The 20,267-nt window shown below is 42.8% G+C and overlaps 1 protein-coding gene across 1 annotated transcript in view; it reads left to right on the forward strand.

Moving 5' to 3' along the window:
* SDC1 (syndecan 1) overlaps nucleotides 1-16,132 on the forward strand; it is a 31,908-nt gene extending 15,776 nt beyond the window's left edge. The window contains exons 2-5 of the mRNA XM_032774137.2: nucleotides 12,164-12,245; nucleotides 13,854-14,350; nucleotides 14,841-14,964; nucleotides 15,764-16,132. Of these exons, the coding sequence (XP_032630028.1) occupies nucleotides 12,164-12,245; nucleotides 13,854-14,350; nucleotides 14,841-14,964; nucleotides 15,764-15,930 (870 nt within the window). The 3' untranslated portion in view covers nucleotides 15,931-16,132. The remainder of the gene's footprint in view (nucleotides 1-12,163; nucleotides 12,246-13,853; nucleotides 14,351-14,840; nucleotides 14,965-15,763) is intronic.
* Nucleotides 16,133-20,267: the final 4,135 nt, after the last annotated feature.

Genomic DNA, 20,267 nt, shown 5'->3' on the forward strand with positions numbered 1-20,267 from the left:
CAACTATGTGTTGGTATCCCATTGGCTATGTCCAGTGGCATGCAGAAAGGCTTCCTGTCTTGTGTGTTCTGTCAACTACTTTATTGTAGCACATCTAAGCCTCTTTCAGCTGCACTGCTTGCCTTAGTTAAGCTACCATTTTAATTATGTAATGGAAATCATCAAACATGGCTGTATTGGGAATATTCAGAAAGATTAACACGTCCTTGTCAGGAGGCTACCATCTGCAGTATGGGATACTGAGATGAAACTGTAGGCACTGCTTTTGTTTTTGCAGACTTTTTAGGTTGTACTTCCCAGGTAACTGGAGAGGTCAGTAAGATTCTGAAAATAGACTTCTTAAAACTCTGTATAGGACTAGTAGTGATCCCAAATCCTGCTGTGTAAGAGCAGTTGGACTACTTCTTGAAATCAGGAAAGCCTTCCTTGTAGCTGACTGCAAACAAATTGGTTTCTCAAATGCTAGACTTTTGTTTCCTCCCCTTTCTTGAAGCAAATCATGGTGAAAATCTGGATGTCAAAGACTCAACTGTCAAAGCCAGCCTTTGCTATTGCAGCCTGGCAACTAACTGCATCCACAAATCAAGTGGTTGAGTGCAAACAGTTGTCCCACAAGTCTGCATGTAAATATGATATTGTGGGGACAATACCTTGCCTGCATTAGAGGCCTGGATGATAATCTGAGGTGCCTAAATAGCTCCATGGAACAGCTATTCTTTGAGGCTATTTGGAATGAGGCTGTGGAGGAGGTGAGGCAGTCATTGTCAAACAGTGACCGTGCAAGCTGGAACTCTTCTTCAGTTAAAGGCCACTGACACCTGGGTTGTATATTCGGAGATGAGGACGTGCCAAAAGGTGGCTTACCAAGCACTGGAGTACAGCATTTCACTTATTCTAGAAACACGTCAACAAACTGGATTGCAAAAGCACTCGAAGTGTTCTGAGGCACTCTAATATTGCATGTGGGTCTTGGTTAAGGGGCCTGCAGGGCCCTTTATTGGACATGGTTGGGTCACCCTAGAGCAGTGGCTCTCAACCAGAGGTATGCATACTTTAGGGGAGTACACAGAGGTCTTCTGGGGGTATATTCACTCCTAGATATTTGCCTAGTTTTACAATAGACTACATAAAATGCACTAGCAAAGTACATACAAACTAAAATGTCATACAGATAAATGAGAAAGTAAGCAAATTTTCAGTAACATACATATGTGCTAGACTTTTATAAGAAACTATTTTTAAGTGAGATGAAACTTGGGGTACACAAGACATCAGAGTCCTGAAAGGGGGACAGTAGTCTGGAAAGTTTGAGAGCCATTGGCCTAGAGATAATGATGAAATTGAAGGGGAGACTTAAGATCAGGAAACTCTTTAAGATGTACTGTTGTAGGTGTCATGGTATAATTCCCCACTCTGAACCTTAGCGTCCAAAGATGGGGTACCAGCATGAATTCCTCTAAGCTCAATTACCAGCTTAGTACTGGTAGTGCTGCCACCAACCAGGAATTCCAGTGCCTCGTACACTCTGGTCCCCCCCAAAACCTTGCCTGGGGACCCCAAGACCCAGACCCTCTGGATCTTAACACAAGGAAAGTAAACCCTTTCCCTCACCGTTGCCTCTCCCAGGCTTCCCCTGCCTGGGTTACCCTGGAAGATCACTGTGATTCAAACTCCTTGAATCTTAAAACAGAGAGTAAAATCCACCTTCCCCCCTCCTTCTCTCTCCCCCTCCCAGACTCTCCCTGAGAGAGAAAGTAATCCTAACACAGAGAGAAAATTAACCTCTCTCTCCCCCTTCCCTCCTTTTCCACATTCCCTGGTGAATCCAGACCCGTCCCTGGGGTCTCAACCAGATACAAAAAACAATAGGTTCGTTAAACAGAAAAAGCTTTGAATAAGAGAAAAATTATCTTTGTAAATTTAAAATGGAATGTAGGTAACAGGTCTTTCAGCTTATAGAAAACTGGGCATCGCTCCCAGCTAGTATACAATACAAATGAACACTCCTTCCAGCCAAATGGCACATTTTGCAAAGAAAGAAAACAAACATAAGCCTAACTCGCCTTATCTACCTAGTACTCACTATTCTGAACTTATAAGAGCCTGTATTGGAGAGAAACCTGGTTGCACATCTGGTCACTCTCAGAACCCAGAGTGAACAACCACCAAATTCTAACAGCACACACAGAAACTTCCCTCCCTCCAGATTTGAAAGTATCCTGTCTCCTGATTGGTCCTCTGGTCAGGTGACAAGCAGGCTTACTGAACTTCTTAACCCTTACAGTCAAAAGAGAGAAAGTACTTCTGTTCTATTAACTCCTATCATCTGTTTATGACAGTAGGGTTGCAATTTTATCACAGAATCCATGATTTCCAGAGACCTCTGACTTGAGCCCACAGCACCTGAGAGCTGCAGAGTCCTCCCATTGCCCATAGTGGCCAGGAACTGCAGGGCTCCCAGCTACCACAGGCAGGGGAGGGAGTGCCCTGGGCACCCCCAGACAGCATAGGTGGCCTTCAGGGTTAACCATTTTGTCATGCATATTTTTAGTAAGTGATGGATAGGTCACAGGGCTTCCATGCATTTTTCTTTATTACTCATGACGTCTGTCACATTTATTTTAAAAGAACCCCAAGATCTTAACAAGTACACCCCATAAGTAAAGCTATGCCCCACTGCTTGAGTAACTTAGAACTAAACTTGATACTTAACTGGACAAAACACTCAACATACAGTAAGTAACAATGCAGCACTTGTAGGCTTAGATGGCACATCCATAACATTAGTGACTAAAGTTTTGTGTTTGGCGTGTGAAACTCTAGAATGCAGATTTAACTATATGTGAAGTTTGCATATATAATCAGTCATTAATCTACAAGTCTTTTAACTATGGAAACTTAAACTAATGCAGGATATCTAAGTCCTTTACAACAAAGGTAACTGCCACAACAGTGGCTGACTTGGTTGAATACCTCCATGGTAAGCCTCACTAGCTGGGAATTTTAACAGTATCCCTGAGGCTCTGAACTGGTTAAATGTCCTGTCTGTCACTGAATACTCTGATACACCCATTGTACAAAAATCTAAATAGCCTTAAAATGATCACTTATAATCAAATGACCAGTTAGATGACTGGCAGTGAGTAAAGTAAAGGGCAGGTGAAGTTTGCCATAAGGTAAATTTGCCCAGAGGCTTGATAAATGGTAGAGGACTTAGATCACCTAGGTAGCGCCCCCCCCTCCCCCCCAGGTTACTGGGTTGCATTCCTTTTGATCTGGAGAGTCTTTTGATAGATCAGAGGAGACTTCTTGCTAACTTTCTCCGCTACCAGCTGTGGAAGAGAGATTGGGTCAATATTTCTAGGACCAGAAGGGACCACTAACTTTACCAAAAGTGGCCAGCTGCCTAGCACAGGCCAGAGTCACCTAGTACTTCCTAAAGTGAAGGGGACTTGCATGGCTGTGGCTTTTGGGATGTGTACATGGTTTCCAGCAAGGAACCAGCCTGAGACTTCAGTTCACACCTGATAGGCTACATGAAGTGATCAGAGTTTGCTACCAGTGTGAATCTGAAGAAATGGAGAAACCCAAGCTACTTTACCATAGACCCCCAAGATAGCCGATCATGATGCTCATAGAGACCTTCTAAAGTAGGGTAAGAGGTTGGGTTAGATGGAAAAGTCATCTTCCACTGTATTAAGTGATCTAATTCTCTGAATGTGGGTGGCTCACAGCATGACTCATCAGTAGCAGTGACACCTGAATTGCACTGCAGTTGGCCTAGCTGTGAGCAGACAGACTTTCTGGGTTCTACAATGACTAGCAAATATTGATGGTCCCCTAGTGCTGGACATAGCATGCAGGAAGCATGGGCTGGTGGCAGCAGGAGAACAGAGGCACAACATTTGAAAGGCTGATGAATTGAGCAAAGTTGGCTAACAAATGCCTGTAAAAGTATCTCCTAATGGCTGTAGTCATGGATCAGGGCCCCCATTATGCTGGGCTCTGTATAAACTAAGAGTACCTTAAATAACTATTTCTGATGCAAATGTTACAGCTTGTGCCCATTTCAGATGGCTTCTCCCTAGGCAAGCCAAGGATGAAATAAATCCTTACAAGTCCTCTAGGTCCCGTTCTTATGCAATCTCTTGCTCATGTCCAAGCTAGATGAATGAAAATATATTCTACTCCAGCACTGGTAGTCTGCATGGGCTACTCTCCCTCCTCCCCCCAAGGGTGATAGGTAGGGGTAGTGCACTTCCTTGAGGACTTCCTGCCACTCTCCAGGGGAGAGGATGTCTTCTGTGAGTAGCAGTAGCCTAACTGCAGAGACTTGATGCATCAAGGTGTGGCTTGTATGATTTGACCTGACTTGTTTCACCTATTCTGTAGAAGGGGCACTGGATGAAACTTGGGCCTAGTGTAAAGAGGTGTAACTCCCACTGACTTCAACGGATGCCGTAGCCATTTCAGCCAAGGCCAAGCTTGCTCTTGTTCAGAGACACATGAAAACCCTGTATGGGAGGGAGGGAGAACTGCAAACACACTCCAGTTCAGCACCTGCAACTTAATGTACATCCCCTGTCTGAGGAATGGAAGTGTCTTGCAGTCCCAAAGTATGCACACTAGTTGTGATTAGGAAGTTTGCATCCCTAAACTTCCTTGCCCTGACCCCTTCTCTGAGGCCCTGCCCCCACTCACTGTCCTCCCTCCCTGCCTCTGTTGCTCACTCTTCTCCACCCTCACTCACTTTCAGTAGGTTGGGGCAAGGGGTTGGGGTGCAGGAGGGGGTGAGGGCTCCAGTTGAGAGTACAGGCTCTAGGGTGGGGCAAGGGGTGAGTGGTTTGGGATGCATGAGCAGGCTCAGGGCTGGGGCAAGGGGTTGAGGTGTAGGTTTTTGAAGGGAGGGTAACAGTTTAACTGCTGCAATATGCAGTGTGAACACTGCTCTCTGGCATATGTGGCTTATTCTGGTTTAACTAAACCTCTTCCTAATTAACTTGAACTAAATTGAAGTGAGCCATTCTTAGACCAAGTCAAACTGATGCTAAAAGCCATGTGGACATTCTGAACTCCATTGGTTTAAGTACACTGGTGTGGCTTTCTCATCCTATCTGAACAACCTACTAATAGGATAAGTGAGCCAGAGGGTTATAAGAGATACAGTCAAAAGATAAAACACATGAAAGATGCTGCTGGTACTCTGAGGATGTCTCTCTAGAAAGACATTCTGATTTCTATTGTTTCTGAGCTACTTAAGGTTCCATGTTGCAGTGACAGTTTCTCATTCTAGTTCATTCTTAAACATGCAGGCTCTGCTGCTTGAATCTGGCAGTAAAAAGCAGCCTGCATGTCCCAACCATAACACAGAGCAGTCCACACCCTTCTCCTGCAACTAGAACAACTTAGCACCTAGTCAGCTTCCAAGGCAGAGCTAGCTCAGGCTCTTGAGTGTTGCCTTGGTCCTCCCCATCTACTCTCTCTCTCTCTCTCTCTCTCTCTCTCTCTCTCATATCCAAGATTGTTGCTCTTACCCAGGCTAGCTGGCCCAACTGGGGGTATATAGGTTAAAGCTTGGGGCCTGCTTTCCCTCAAGCTGGTGACCCGCTCATTGTAGTGAGGACACAAGTTTGATTAATCAATGATAAAATGCCTTCCTCACAATCTTGCCCACCCACCTGCCCAGGACAGAAGTTCCCCTACAACTCAGAGCATCTGAGAACCCTGGAATGCACTCAGAAGTCTAAGTGACACACATGGGAGCATGGCACCGTGAAGACACTAACTAGGGTAGGATTTTGCATTATAGCTGCAGTCAACAGGCTAATCTGAATGCCAGTCACCCCAGTTACTCCTGTGGTGAAAGTGTACCACAGAGGGACACTGAAATGCTGCCCTTTTCTTAATTAAGAGAGAAAAATTAAAAGGTGTCTCGAACACACAACTGCATCCACATTTGACCTCAAATCCGAGGAATGAGCTGGGGGTGGGAATAGCCACCACTGGCCTGTATGTGACTAAGTAGCTCTGGTTGGCTGGAAAGCCACAGAGGATCTAAAGGCAGTGTCTGGATTATCTTTATTTTACATGTGCTGGATTGAGGATTTAGTTTCTTGTATTAAGAGAATACTGCCCTTGGAATCTCTTTGCTCACTGTTTTGTGTAAAGCCATGTGGCCCCTGAAACAGCTACTGACTTGTATGTAGTGATTTGTCTGCTGGTCTAACAACCTCTGATATTGGTGTATGCTACATAGTGTGCTGCAAGTTAATCTATTTTGGGACCTAACCGCTCAACAGTTTAATGTTTAACTTGCTAGTTCTTGGCTCACTGATAATTTCCAGTAGGGAACGTAATGCTGATCAGACCACAATGTCACGTGTAACAGCTGAAGTACAATTCTGAAAATGCTGACAACCAGCTAAAAGTAGTATAAGCAGAGAAGAACTGGATGGCCCATAACATCAGTCTTGGAAGCCATAGCTCATCAATTCATACCAAACTGGATGATGTGGAAAACATGACTCTTTCCCTTTGCACTGCCTCTTGTTTGTAAGACTAACCAAATCTTACTCTCCTCTTCTTACTATGCAACTGCAATTACTTAGAGGTCACTAATATAAATGAAGACAGCCTGATACCTTTTAGGATTAAATCCTGAGTTCACTGGTGGGCTGGTCTGCCTACATTAGAATAGGTCCTAGATCCTCTTTGCTGTCTGAGCAAGAGAGACCACAAGCCCATGCTGTCTTCTCATTGACAGAGTTGGAATAGTTGAGTATATTGATGGAAACACACTCCTCCCACCCCCCCCTTCAACATTGCTCACAGCCACAAACCTGAAATATGAGATGTTACTTTAAATGTAAATAAGAACCTCCCCTCAATGGAAAGGGAACAGTTCCTACTGGAAGGCTACTCTCAAAAGTGGAGATGGGGAGTGAGGAGTTAAGTGTTTATCTGCCAGTGTGGGGGGGAGAATCCAACCCTTGTGCAGGGATTTCTTGGGTGACTTCCTGTTCCTAAAGCAAATAGAGAAACTGCTTCAGGTGGCGGGTTTTTTTGATTTGGGTTTTCCTTACATTTTGTACAGGATAGTGACCTGAAAGCTCCTTTTCAACCCTGGAGCACTGCTGATGACAGGTAGAAGTTGATGTGACCTAAAGCAGGATGACCAAGAACTCTGTAGAGGGTAGACTCTCCTCCAGAGGCCCAAGTCAATAAATCTGTCTCCCTGCCCTATTGAGTCCTGGCCTCATATACAGACTGTTTACATCCACCTCTTGACAGTGAAGACGCTGGGATTGTCTTCTAGCGCTTTGCTGGCTTCAGCACTCAAAACTAGCTAGTGCTAAATCAAGCTCTGGCTCCAAGACTTGTTGTCCAGCACTTAAAGGCTTTGATTCTTCCAAAGAGCTCTCAATGCTTCTAGAATGGACTTGTACTTAACTTTTGGAAACTGAGCAGGCTCATAGATTTTTATTTACTGAAGGCCAGCAGGGCCATAAGATCTAGTCAACCTGCATAACACAAGCCATAGAATATCACGGTTAAAGCATTTCTTCAAGAAATGCTTTCAGTCTTGATTTGGAATCTGTCAAGTAATGGAGAATTGCCACTTCCCTTGGCAGCTTGTTCTAGTAGTTACCCTCACTGTCCAAAGTGTGCCGCCATACCTGCTGTGAAACATCGTGCTTGTATGTGCTATCTAGACACTTCTCTGTTCTCCAGTGCAAGTGTTTGTGCACTCAACTTTCATGGTGAGCTAAAGAGCAGCTCTGTCTTCCCCAGTAGCTAAAGTAATGGGCGTAGGGTGAACTGCATGACTCCTGCTCCATTCTCCCTCCCACAACAACCCCAAAAGCAACCACCCATGGGAGCCTTGGCCTTTCCTACCTGTAGGAAACTTGTACTCCATTGGTGCTAGTAGTGGTGGAGGTTCTTGTGTAACCCAGGCATTTTTAACCTGTCTGTTGCATTTGGAGGGGACCACCCAAATAATGCATCTCGTATCTCTTGCTCACTTATAGTAGTTGCTAGAGACAAGACACTCTCTAGAAGGTCCTTGTCCAAAGTGCTACAGTTGCACATGGGTTGCCTCTGAAATTCTCTTCTGCTTAGTTCTTGGGGAAATGGACTGGATTGCTAATGCAGCCCCCTTTAACCTTTGGCTGGCTGAGGTTTGAGTGTTTTTTCCAAATGAGCAAACTCATAGCTATTACTACATTCGCCTGCTACTAGGTCAGTCAGACTCTGTATTGGTGCTCACATACCATCAAGCCTGTGCCACCTTGGAGCAGTCTGGCTAAAGCAACCACAAACAGGTGCAGCAAGACCACACAGTAGCCAAGGCTGTCTAAATTAGACATACTTATAATAGTGAAGGTAATGACTGTACCAGACCTTACACAAGCCTCCCTTAACCCCTGTGAGAATAACTTCAGTACCTTCAAATGAGCCTGAAAGTGGCTGATAGTATTAGATGGCAGAAAAAAAAATCTGAAATCTCCCCATACCTGTCTGAGCATTCTGCAGGCCTGTGGCTTTGAGCAGTGGAGGGTGGAGTTAGTCTCACCCAGGATATTAATTCTAACATCTCACTGTCTCTAACACACTCCCATTTCTTAGTGAGTGAGATGAAGATTGTCTTACACTAATATCCATGTCAAGCTAAAAAGCTTTTCAAATGGCTGTCGTACAAAGCTAGTCCTTCCAATGGACTTATTGCCCCTGGCATTTGCAGATGAATGACAGATCTACTCCAACTCCCAAATAGTTGAATTGCATGAAAGTATCTGGAATAGATTGAACAGGTAACTCCTTTGTGATTGATGTTCAGTGTGGAAACAGCCAATAGCAAATGGTCTTGTCTGTTTCCTCCAGCCTGTCTAATAAGATAGGAATTGATTGTGTCAGTAATAGACTAGCTGGATTTTTCAGGATACAGAGTGGGTGCAAATGAGACAGCAAGGTGGGAAGCCCCAGTATGTGGCAGAATTATAAATTGGGAGAAGCAAATGTGTTAACATAGCATTACTCCAGGTAATTAAGCCTGGCATTATCTTTTTGTAGTTGACAGATATTAAAGCATTAATGTAAACTTTCACAGTTGTAGGAAATTATGGGAGTGTCAAATTTAATGAGATGTTGAGATTCAATTTTTAATTGTAAAACACTTCAACTTCATGTCAAAAGATCACTAAATTCTCAGGGAGCACTTTTCTTTCTTTGCCTGTCTCCAAATTTTGACTCTTAAATGTTTTTCCTTGGCTTGTCTATGGTGGAATTGACACTTATTGGCACTTAACAAAAATGTAATCCTTCCATGCCAACAGACAGTGATCAATCTTTAGTGCTTCAGTAAGGCTGACTCTGAAGAGTCTAACTTTAACAGATGGGTAGAATACTGATCTACACTAGGGCATTACAGGAATGGGATACAAATAATTCTTAATCTAGTTACAGGACTTGACTCCACCATAGGCTGCTGCTACTAGTAAAAATCATTTACCACACTCTCCCCAATGCCACCTGTTTGCTTCTGCATGTGTAAAATCCTCACTCACATTGAAGTGTGGGTGGGGTGAGATCACCAACTGTCTACAGAACTCCAGCCTCTACTTCTTGCAATTCATTTTAATAGTCTAAAGTCTGTATTCTGGCAGGTATGAAGAAATGTGTAGCTGCAACTTGCAAGTGTCTTTGGCATAATGGTGTGAAAGGGAACAGTAATAAGCACTGTCTCTTTATCCAGACAAGATGTACCCAGTTTTAAGGTACTCTATTGGGAAAGCAATACTCTGACCCTTAAAGGCACTAGAGTGTTTGTTTGGGTTTGTGTAAGACTGGCATGCTTTGCTCACAAACTAATGCAAGCTGGTGCCATGTGTTCAAAAAAAGAATATAGCCACTTGGAAAGATGGTTACAAGCTATATACTACTGATGGTCTCTTCAGTGACCCTAATCATGACACCTCTCAAAGACAATAGTTTATGCAACTACTTCATTGTAAACTGTATTAATGGGGCTACAGGTATGGCAATCCCACTACCAAAAACATGCATTCAAGATGAATAGCAAAAGTTCACTTCAGCAGGATATCACGCACACTAATGGGATCAGTGTTATGATCACAAGCTTCAGTCATGTGGTTCGTCGAAGGCTGCATTAGGTGCTTTTGGAGCACAGTGGTGCTGTGTGGGTTCTAACAGGAACTGTAACAGCACCTTGGCTAGAACACACTTGTGCCCAGCCTGCCTTTGGCTCCAACTGTAGCTGACTAGCAAGCAGTGACTGATGGGAAGTACTCAAATAGTAATGTTCATGATCAGTACTTCTACTGGGGCTGCCAGAAAGCAGTGTCCTGCGCTGCTTCAGTAGACAGATGGTCCCACTGTTTAAGTTAGTAACTTATTTTCAGCCTTCAAATACAGCCACATAACTCCAACTACATTGTGACTCTGATTAGTCAGTGGGATTAAAGGCTTCCTGTTTTGGGTGTAATCTAACTGTATTTAAAAGGTCATGGAGAAACCTTGACCATGAGGTGTGCAGTGTCTGAACAGTAATCCCTTGATCAAAACCTGAACTAGTCAATGTCTACAGACTGTTTGAATCAACATGCAGATTAAATGTTCAGTTAGACTTTGTATCTGAAAAGGCTGGCAATTTCTCAGGTAGCACGTCACTACAGGAAACCTGTTTTTTTCTATTTGTGCTACTTGTCTTGTGTTCTAAGGCTGGCCACTGTCTAACCAGATCTACTAAAACATTGTGGTCCTACTTGGAGGCGGGAGTGTCATAGCTGGAATATCCTCATACATAACTCTCCTGCTCTTGTAATTGTTCCTTGTTTAGTTCAGCTCTCAGGTAAACTCTTGGCTGTGCTTTAAGAAGCTTTCACGGTGTCTTTGCCACAACTGCCTGTATGCACAGATACGTATCTCTACCTGCATACTGGGCCTTCTGTGGGAAGGTGACCACTGAACACCTATCTGGGCCAAAACTCTCCTCCAATAAATTCAATAGTCTGCAAGCTAGTAGTGTGCTATTGTCTGCCCAGTCTCCCTCAGAGTGGTACTCTCAAAGCATCAGGGTGGGTTGATTTAATTCAAGGTAATTTAAATCACCAAGTGGGAAGCCACATAAAAAAAAATCAATTTTAATCAACTTTTCCATTTGTACACTTTCTAAAGAGGTGCAGTAAAGCATATTGACTTATAACTAATAGAGCCTTTACACTAGATTTGGCACATCTTCCTACCTAGGAGGGCCAATTGTAATTATAAATGTTTACTTAAGCAATTATAGGTTAATGTGTTCATACTCTTGTATGATTTGTTAGAAAATGGTGAATATCGTTTATTCACTAAATCAACTTTTTGCTCACGATTTGTCAAGTTGTATTAGGATGGTAACTGGAATTTAAACAGCATATACATTATTAAACAAAACAATCTGAAGTATGTTCAGCACATAAGTGCTCATCAAAACATGCTTCACATTTACAACTATTTATAACAAGCTTAGGCCTTAACATATTACATTTAGATTTCCTTTTCAACAAGTTTATTTAAAACTTACAGAATCCAACTTTTTTCTAAACCTTTGTCCATCCTGCAAAGCGCGGTGGGGGTGGTGAGTGATAAGGGGATCTCATCAAAGAATACATAGGTGAGATCTACATTCTCCATGAACAGCATTAAACAAGCCTGCCTTGCCTAGCAAATGTTTTCCCTGTCTTCTGGAAGGCCGCTCAAAAAAAGTGCTAGTTGATCCTCACATGAGCCCATTCTCTTGGGTTGGAAACCAAACGTTTTGCTGCATTTGCAGGGTAACTATTGTACAGCAATCCACCTAGATCAAGAATGGTGGACTGATGAATCTGGTTTTGATTGTCCAAGAAGAGTGGAATCTTCATTCAGGATGCATATTGCACTTGACTTGCCTCTACTATGATGGGCTCCTCCATGTAAGCACCTACAACTGAATAAAATCCAGAACTAAAGAGGCTGTTTTCAGTGTGACTATATGTGGCCATTCTTATGTACTGAATGGCAACAAATGCTTGCTTTCTCTGGGGGGGTATCCTAATGGTGGTGCACTCTTTGTTTTGTGTGGAGTATCCTTTTTTATTTACTCTTATGGTCCTTTCTCTTAAAGCAAACTACAAATCTAAACCTTCCTCCTGAAGACCTGGACTCATCTGGTGATGATGAGGATGCTTTCTCTGGCTCTGGCGCTGGTGAGTGGACTTGTATTACAGCTCCGCTTGTCATAAATTCTTTAAGGTCAAGACTCTTGGTGTACAGCTTAGCAAAGATGTATCCTGGCTGCTGTTTCCCTAGAGCAAGGTAACTCAATGTATCCTGTGTCTTTCCCTTCAGGAACAGCTTTTCAGGAGCACAGTGCTCCTGACAGTCAGTCATTTTAGGTTTTACCTCTTAAGCACAAGCAGACAGTTGAGAATTGAAGTAAGCTTTCTAAAAAGTATCTGTTCCTGGTGGGAATAAACAGGGGATCCCAGAAATGTCTGCAGACATCCTACCCATATCTGACTCATAATATTAATGGCGATGTCTGGCTCCTCCAGGCCACTAATGTGAAACCACTGTAGTGGCTCTTGCATTCATGGCACAAGTGAAGGAAACAAAAGAGGTGTTGTTCCATCTGTGTTTTGATTATGAGGGAGGGGAGGAGCTGGATGAGAACTCCTACATCACAATTCCTCTGCCATAACTCACTCAGGCTGCCTAGCTCTGGACTCCTGACAGACCTCGCTAGACTATCAACTTCCTCTAGTAGTGACTTCCCATGGGAGGCAAGACTAACAATATACCCCATAGTGTCAAAGAAGGCCTTCAATGAACTTGGACTCTGGTAGGCATCCCCCATGCTGAGTCCTATTTCTGTTGTAGCAGCTCCTAGATGCCCAGTGGGGATCTCCATTTATGCTAGACTTGTGGAAATAAGGCAGTCCATGTTCCAGAAGACTTGTGATCTAGGTGTTAAGCAATAGTTACATTGCTGTACAATGATACAGGTCATAGAAAACTGCTAGGAACCTTAACTAGGTGCAAGTTTGTATACAGCACTAATGCCTATTTAATCTGATCCAGACTTTGCCTCCCCCCAAAAGAAATAAAACTTCCTCAAACTGCTCCATAAGGATAAAATGACTTGACATCCTTCTGGTATGAAATGTTAATACCTTTCCTAAATTAAGATTAATCTTCACTACTAACTTCTGATGTCTGGCTACTCCATCAAACTTTGTGTTCCTGCCTACACTATTTCTCCCTTTACCCTTCTTCCCATTCTCAGCTGTTTTGTTTTTAGACAGGATATTCTCACTAGTAGGGTTGAGGGTAGGAGAGAGGTGCAAAATGGTGCTGAACAGTCTTCTTCCTTTGAGTATTGGATCAGTTTAGTGATGGGTAAAACCAGTTGGGTTTTATCAGACTTGTATATGACTCCTTGCCCCACAGGGCAATTCTACGTTACTAGCAGATAAAAAGTATTTAACGCTTGTGAACTTACAGGTCAGTGTGTTACAAAAAGGAATGCTTGGCCTTGATAAGCAGGCTGCTTTCCCTCCTTGGTACAAGTTCTAACAACTAATGGCATACTGACTTGACAGTACTTGAGTAACCAGCACATCCAATCTTGGATGGATTTGGGGGGTGACAGGGCACTGTGAAGCAATCTAATTGCTTTGGGGGTCTAATCCAGGCCCTACAGTAAGTTGCCTCTTAATAATAAGGCTAGCACACAGCACAACATACTGAGCTGCTTGTACTTGTCTGCTATTGAATCATCTGTACATCAGTTAATGCTTAACATTCTTGTGTAGGTCCTTTGACCGACCATCCTGTGGTTGCCTTGAATATCCCCTTAGAACATGCAAATTCATCAACAATGTCTACTGGGGCAACTGTTCACCAACCTGCAGTTCATGGCACTGAAAACCCAGCTGAAAAAGAGACGGTATCATCCCCCACCAGTGATGTGGTGCCAGATGAGGCTGTCCTTTCAGATAAGGATGAAATTCACAAACTGCGCTCAGCTGCAGAGAAACCTACAACAAATGAGGCAATCCTAACAAGTCCAACTACTCACAGTCCTACCGTCAGAGTAACCACTGCACAAGCCTCAGGCACAGTCCATGTAATTGAACCTAGTATCTATAGCTCTAGTTCATCTGGTGTCTCCAAAGAAACACTTGATCCCAACTTCACCACTATTAGTGAGGAAGATGTTCATTCCCCAACTACAACAATTCTACCCAGGGATATATACCCTATAGATGAGAAGGAAATTCCATTTCCTGAAGAAAGCTCTGGGGATCAGGTAAGGATTAACAGTTTCAATCTCAAATGTAGATCTTTGTCATACCCAATGCTAAAGCCATATAACAGTGCTGGAATGTAGAAACTTTGTTCCAGTCCACATGTGAAGCTAGTTTCTATTCTTCCACACTATTGAGTCGTCATAAGCTGTTAACTGCTGGGTGTGGGGAAAAATTCTTTTGCCATCAGTTGAAGGGAAATATTAAACTACTAATACACCCCTACCTCAAGATAACACTGTCCTTGGGAGCCAAAAAATCTTACTGCATTACAGGTGAAACCACATTATACTGAACTTGCTTTGATCCATTGGCATGCTCAGCTCCCCACCCGCCCAGCACTGCTTTACCGCATTATATCCAAATTTGTGTTCTGTCGGGTTGCATTATATCGAGCTAGAGGCGTATAACAAAACAAGGTCAATGTAAAGCTTCCAGTAACTCCATCAGTGAGCTGAAATGTAACTGAGTTGCACTGTATCTTTCCCACAGGGAGACTTCATCTTTAGTGAAGAAGGAACAATCCCATCAGAGTCTGAACTGGCTGACTCTTCAAGAGATGCTGAAGCTGCTGGAACTTCCCAGGGGTTAATGGACAGAAAAGAAGTTCTAGGAGGTATTTCAAAATACACTGAATGCTATAGAAGGTCCTGTGTAGTCCTCCTAATCAGTGGCTGCCTAATCTGCTATAGGATCCACCTAATACTGCAGAACCTAGGCTTTCTATTTAAAAATCTCTATCAGAGCTCAAGATATGTTTGGAAACCTGAAAACACTAAATCAAGGCACAATAGGCAGATGCCAGATCCATAAGCTTCTTCTAGTCAATATCTAGATTAATGTCTGTTTTTATTAGCAATGTATGTTGCAAATTGAATGTGGGAACAATGTAAAATCAAACCTGATATAGCATGTAGAGACTATCCTTGGTAATGTAAATGAAGCTGCTGCAGAACTGTGCTACACCAGAGTGCTGCAGAGGTTCGATCCAGGTTACTCTGAGGTACATGTTCAAGTGGGTGGTAATACACTGAGGGAAAAGCTTCTGCTCTCAAGCAAGGATGGAGTAAAAACCCCTTGCAGTACTAGAGCATAGCTTAGGTACAGTAGGCTCCAGGTAATGGAAGAAGGAACATGGATGACTGCATCTTCAAACTTTCATTTTTGGGAAGAAATTGAAAGCCTCTGTAGGGGAGGCTTTTAGAGAACCACTAGGTGCTCAGTTTCCATTGAAAACTTAAAGTGAAGTACCCAAATCCCATTTGACTTTGAAAACTCTGGATCCTATTACATCACTTGCTAATGAAATGCCTTTATAGTACTGGTCTCTGCTCCTACTAGCTAACTCTGGAATAAACTTCAGTCAGAATCTCTCTCCTGCATAGTCTAATGTGACTTTTTTCCCCTCCCCACAGGTGTCATTGCTGGAGGACTAGTAGGCCTGCTCTTTGCCGTGTTCCTAGTTGGATTTATGCTGTACAGAATGAAGAAAAAAGATGAAGGCAGCTATTCATTGGATGAACCAAAACAATCAAATGGAGGATACCAAAAACCACAGAAACAAGAAGAATTCTATGCATAAACACTAGTCTTCAGAACATTCCCCCTCTTTCTTGAACTCTTCTCCTGTCCCTGTGTACAACCTGCTTGTGGTTTTTCTGCATTAAACCCAAGTCATACAATCATCAGATATAACCCCTACCACCTTGCCACTGGAAACTAACTACAAATTACATCTGGATTCCTGGAACCTAGCCAGCTTTCTTGCACAAATGTATATTCTTCTTAAAGAATGTGGAACTGCAAGCCACTAAACTTGCTTTGGCTTATCTAACGACTCCTGGGAGGGAAGGAGATGAGGGAGAGCTGGAATGTATGTATATAACTGACCTTTAGGAAAACAGCAGGAATTAACTAGCAAGGCCTAAATTATCCATACTAAAGATCCTTGTTTAAACTCTCTCATGACCTCCACTGTGTGTAAAGTATATTAGAAAGTCTCTCTTGCAGTTGACGACAAAGATCAACAGCTGGTACCTATGGTTCTTGCACTCTTTCTAGTAGCTATGATCATAGCACTTAATAGTGGCCAGAAGATGTCAACTGGAAAAAAGGAGTGGAGGGGCAAGGCAAACGAGTATTTGATCACTAGGTTTGGGATTTTTAAGAGTACTAGGAACGAGCTCCTTTACCAGTTGGATGCATGTACTGTTAATTTTAACCTAGAATTTAAATTGCATTTGAGCATCATATCCCCACTCTGCCCCATTTTGAAGTTAAACCAAGAAATGACTTTTGGGAATGAACAACCATGTCTAAACCATCCACGTAAGTGCCAAGTCTAAGTCTAGTCTTACTGGTTCACGTGTTCAAGTCTTTGGGAGAGACCTTGCTGTGATCCATACCACTGTGGTACTCTGATGGCCAAGTGGCATCACATCTTAGCTATCTACCTCTCTGCATTGTCAGTTTGTAGTGGTGACTTTGAACTAGGTCTGCCATGAGTACTGTACATGGCATATAAGGTACAGAGCAAACTAAGTATCTCTAGCTTCTTGTACTGCCAAAGACCAGGGAGCAGAGAAGCGCATTAACTAAACTGATCCTTTCTTGCAGCTTAAAGTGGTTGTGGTGTGTTTATAAGCTCACACTAATCTACTATATAAGTGCTTAGCTCTTTAACTTCAGACCCAATTATGTCAGAATATTAATGTCTTCAGTTTTAGTGTAGAGGTGGGTGTTAGCAATGGATAATTGTAGTTTCCACAGCATCACCTGGCTAGCCTATGGAGCCAAGTCATTAGGCTGCTTACTGATTTAGAATAGGCCTGAACAGGAACACTTCCCAAAAGTCTCTTGTTTGGATGAAAGTACAGTTGTATTTGAAAAACCCATTCACATAAGTTTTGATGTAATATACTAAGTAGATGCGTTCAGTTGTAGCTTATACAGGATCATTCACTTCAGTGTCCTACACCACAAATTTTTTAAGAACTTTGAAGGACATCTTAATTTCAACACAGACCTTGCCTCTGCTTTGCCAACTAGCTTGGTTTTTTGGTAGCCTGTTTCAAGTTTGATAACTTTATTTTTGCTCATAGTGAAGGTATAGAGGAGGGAGAGTGTCTGATGTAAATATTTATATTGCCGAGCCAAAGGAAGTGATCCAAGAACACTTGCTGACAGGCACATGTTGCATGTTCAATTTGGATTTTTTTTTAAAAAAAAAACTTAAATGCTGTATTGAAGGCCATTCCTGAATTGCTAACTGAGTAAATTGGAGCCGTCTCAATTTCTCCATAAAACCAAGAAAATACTTGCTTCATTCCAAACTCTCTGGACAAGAGATTGCCTTGATGTATGAATGTAGCTGTGTTAACCTTCTTAAAGACAAAACTGATGTCCATTACTGCCTCTATTTTTTACACTGAATTTTTATAAATTAATGCAACAACCAGACTGTTAATTATAGCTGTAATTCTTTGCGTTGTATAGGAATGTAGAAATGCTGTTAACAGGCTTCTCTATGAGAATTCTTCTCAAACTACAGGAAACTATATATTTAAAAAAGGGTAACTTCAGTTGTACTGCCAACCTTTCTACAGGCCAAGAATAACTGTATATTTTGGTAATCGAAATGGGTAATTGGAGTTATTGACTGACATACAGGAAGTTTTGTATTTAAGTGGTGCAATTAAATATAATTTTAATGGAATATACTTCAGTTGGTTATCTGTACACATGCAATAAATGGCATTTTGGCAAATAACTGTGGCCTACTGTCAGCCTACCTGGGAGTTCTCCTGTTTCCCACTTTCAGAATGTCACATGTAACCATAAATCCTGGAGTTCTTTGAAGCTTGCTCAAGGGCATAAAGCTAGACAAACACAAGCAGCTTCAGCCCTGAAAGAGGGTTTGAAGAGTAGACCCTGGAAGTCTAGCAAGTTCTCACTTCATAACTGCAGGGAGAAGCACTTTCTTAACCAGAAATACAGTTCAGAGGCAGAGCTGTTTAAGTACTATTCAGAAGATGGAACAGAACCTCCTGAATATCTGTCTGTCAAAGGCCAACAGCTGCTCAGACAACCAACCTGCTGTCTCAGATTCCTTCTCCATACTCAGAGGAAAGCACAACTGGATTTTTGTGCTGAAGACAGTGCCAGACATTTTGAGGTTTCAGATAGGCTGCTCTTGCCTGAGTGGGGATTGCTGGCATACAGGAATAGGCTTGGATTTGAGGATGGTGGTAAGAAGCACTTGGCAGAGGGTTGAATGGGTTTCTACATGTGACTCTACGCTGAGCCCTACAAATGTGGATTTGGGGTCTAGGCCTAGTTAGAATCAGTTTTCCTGCTCCATGTACTCTTCTGCTTGCACTAATCTTGGATTCTCCAGTTGACCTCCCTTTTATTAAAACACACACTGTGTACCAGGGGTATCCCACTACCTCATCTCTCTAATTCTGCAACCTCTTGCAAGCATTGGGAGGGTGATAGCACTGACAACAAATGTCCCAAATACTGAGGGGGATGCATAGTAGAACTTCTATCTCTTTTTCTATAAAGAACCTTTCTTTACTACCTTTTTGGGTAGGGGATGGATCATGTGTGTCGCCACACTAGGGGCAAGATCTCCTGTAGGGTTTGAACTATGTTGCCAAAGGACTAAAATATTTTGATGCTACAATGAACTGTTAGTGACAGGAGGGATGGGGGGAAGGGATAAGCCCTGTGGATTGAAGACCTACTGTTCCTCTCCTACACAGGGATCAGCCTGTCCCAACTAGTGGGCATGCATAGATTAGCTACTTTCTACCTAAGAATCTGCTTTTGTGTGCAACTTGGCAAGTGAAAATATTACTTATTTCCTCTGCCCTTCCACCCCCCCTGCAAAAAAAGAGAAAACTGGTTACTGCTGCTTGTACCCATATCAAAACTAACCTGGAGTAGGTCATTGCCTTTGTCAAATTCAAGAGGGGCTGTTACCGTCTGGGCTTCTCAGTCTAATGAAAATTAGTCAAGTAGAGTGCAGTAAATACCCAGGAGGGCTGTCTGGAAAGGATTTCCTTGCCACAAGGCTTTGGATTCCTTACCAGTGTAGAAAAATGTAGGCTTTCTTCAGCCAAGACCATTCAGAAGAAGAATTTGGCAGAGCAGTTAGTAAAAGGGCCATTGAACTGTCTCTGGATTAGTCTGATAAGCTGGTTGAGATCTTTCCTTGGACCAATTTCTGTTGGGGTGAGAGTGGCTTTCAGGCTTGCACAGAGCTCTTCTTTGGGTCTGGCAAACTAACTCATGCTGCATCTACACTACAGCCCTATAGGATTTCTTGTGTAACTGCTCACTGCCAACAGCTGATAGCTATGTTGGCAGGAGACAATGTCCACACTGGCCCTTAGGTTGGTGCAACTTACAGCACTCAGTGGCTTATTTTCACTCCAAGTGACATCCATTATACTGTAGTAAGTAGTAGTGTGTGTCTAGTCTGAATCATGGACTGACTAGACACTGGGTTTATGGCTTATTACAACAATCTGTAAGCCACTAACCAGCCAGACAGCTGCTTTTCCCTCTTACCCTGCTTCCTTTCCTCCCTGATTGGAGAGGGGTTAATGGGCTACTTCACCTGGAATGATCCCTCAAAATGTCTTAACTAATTATGCTAACCAATCTGTCCCACCTCATATTTAGCTGTGACACCACTATGTCTAAACTAGCAGTTTTGTCTCCGAGCAGAGGTGTGAAAATAACCCCCTGGCTGACATAAGTTTCCCTGATCTAAGTGCTGGTATGGACAGGACTATGGCAATGGGAGATGCTCTCCTGCTGACATGGCTACCACCACTTATTGGGGGTAGTTTAATTATGCCAACAAGAGAGCTCTTTCCCATTGTCTTTGGCTATGTAGGAGACCTTATA

The sequence above is a fragment of the Chelonoidis abingdonii genome, chromosome 3 (assembly GCF_003597395.2).
Source record: "Chelonoidis abingdonii isolate Lonesome George chromosome 3, CheloAbing_2.0, whole genome shotgun sequence".
In the NCBI taxonomy this organism is placed as follows: domain Eukaryota; kingdom Metazoa; phylum Chordata; order Testudines; family Testudinidae; genus Chelonoidis; species Chelonoidis abingdonii.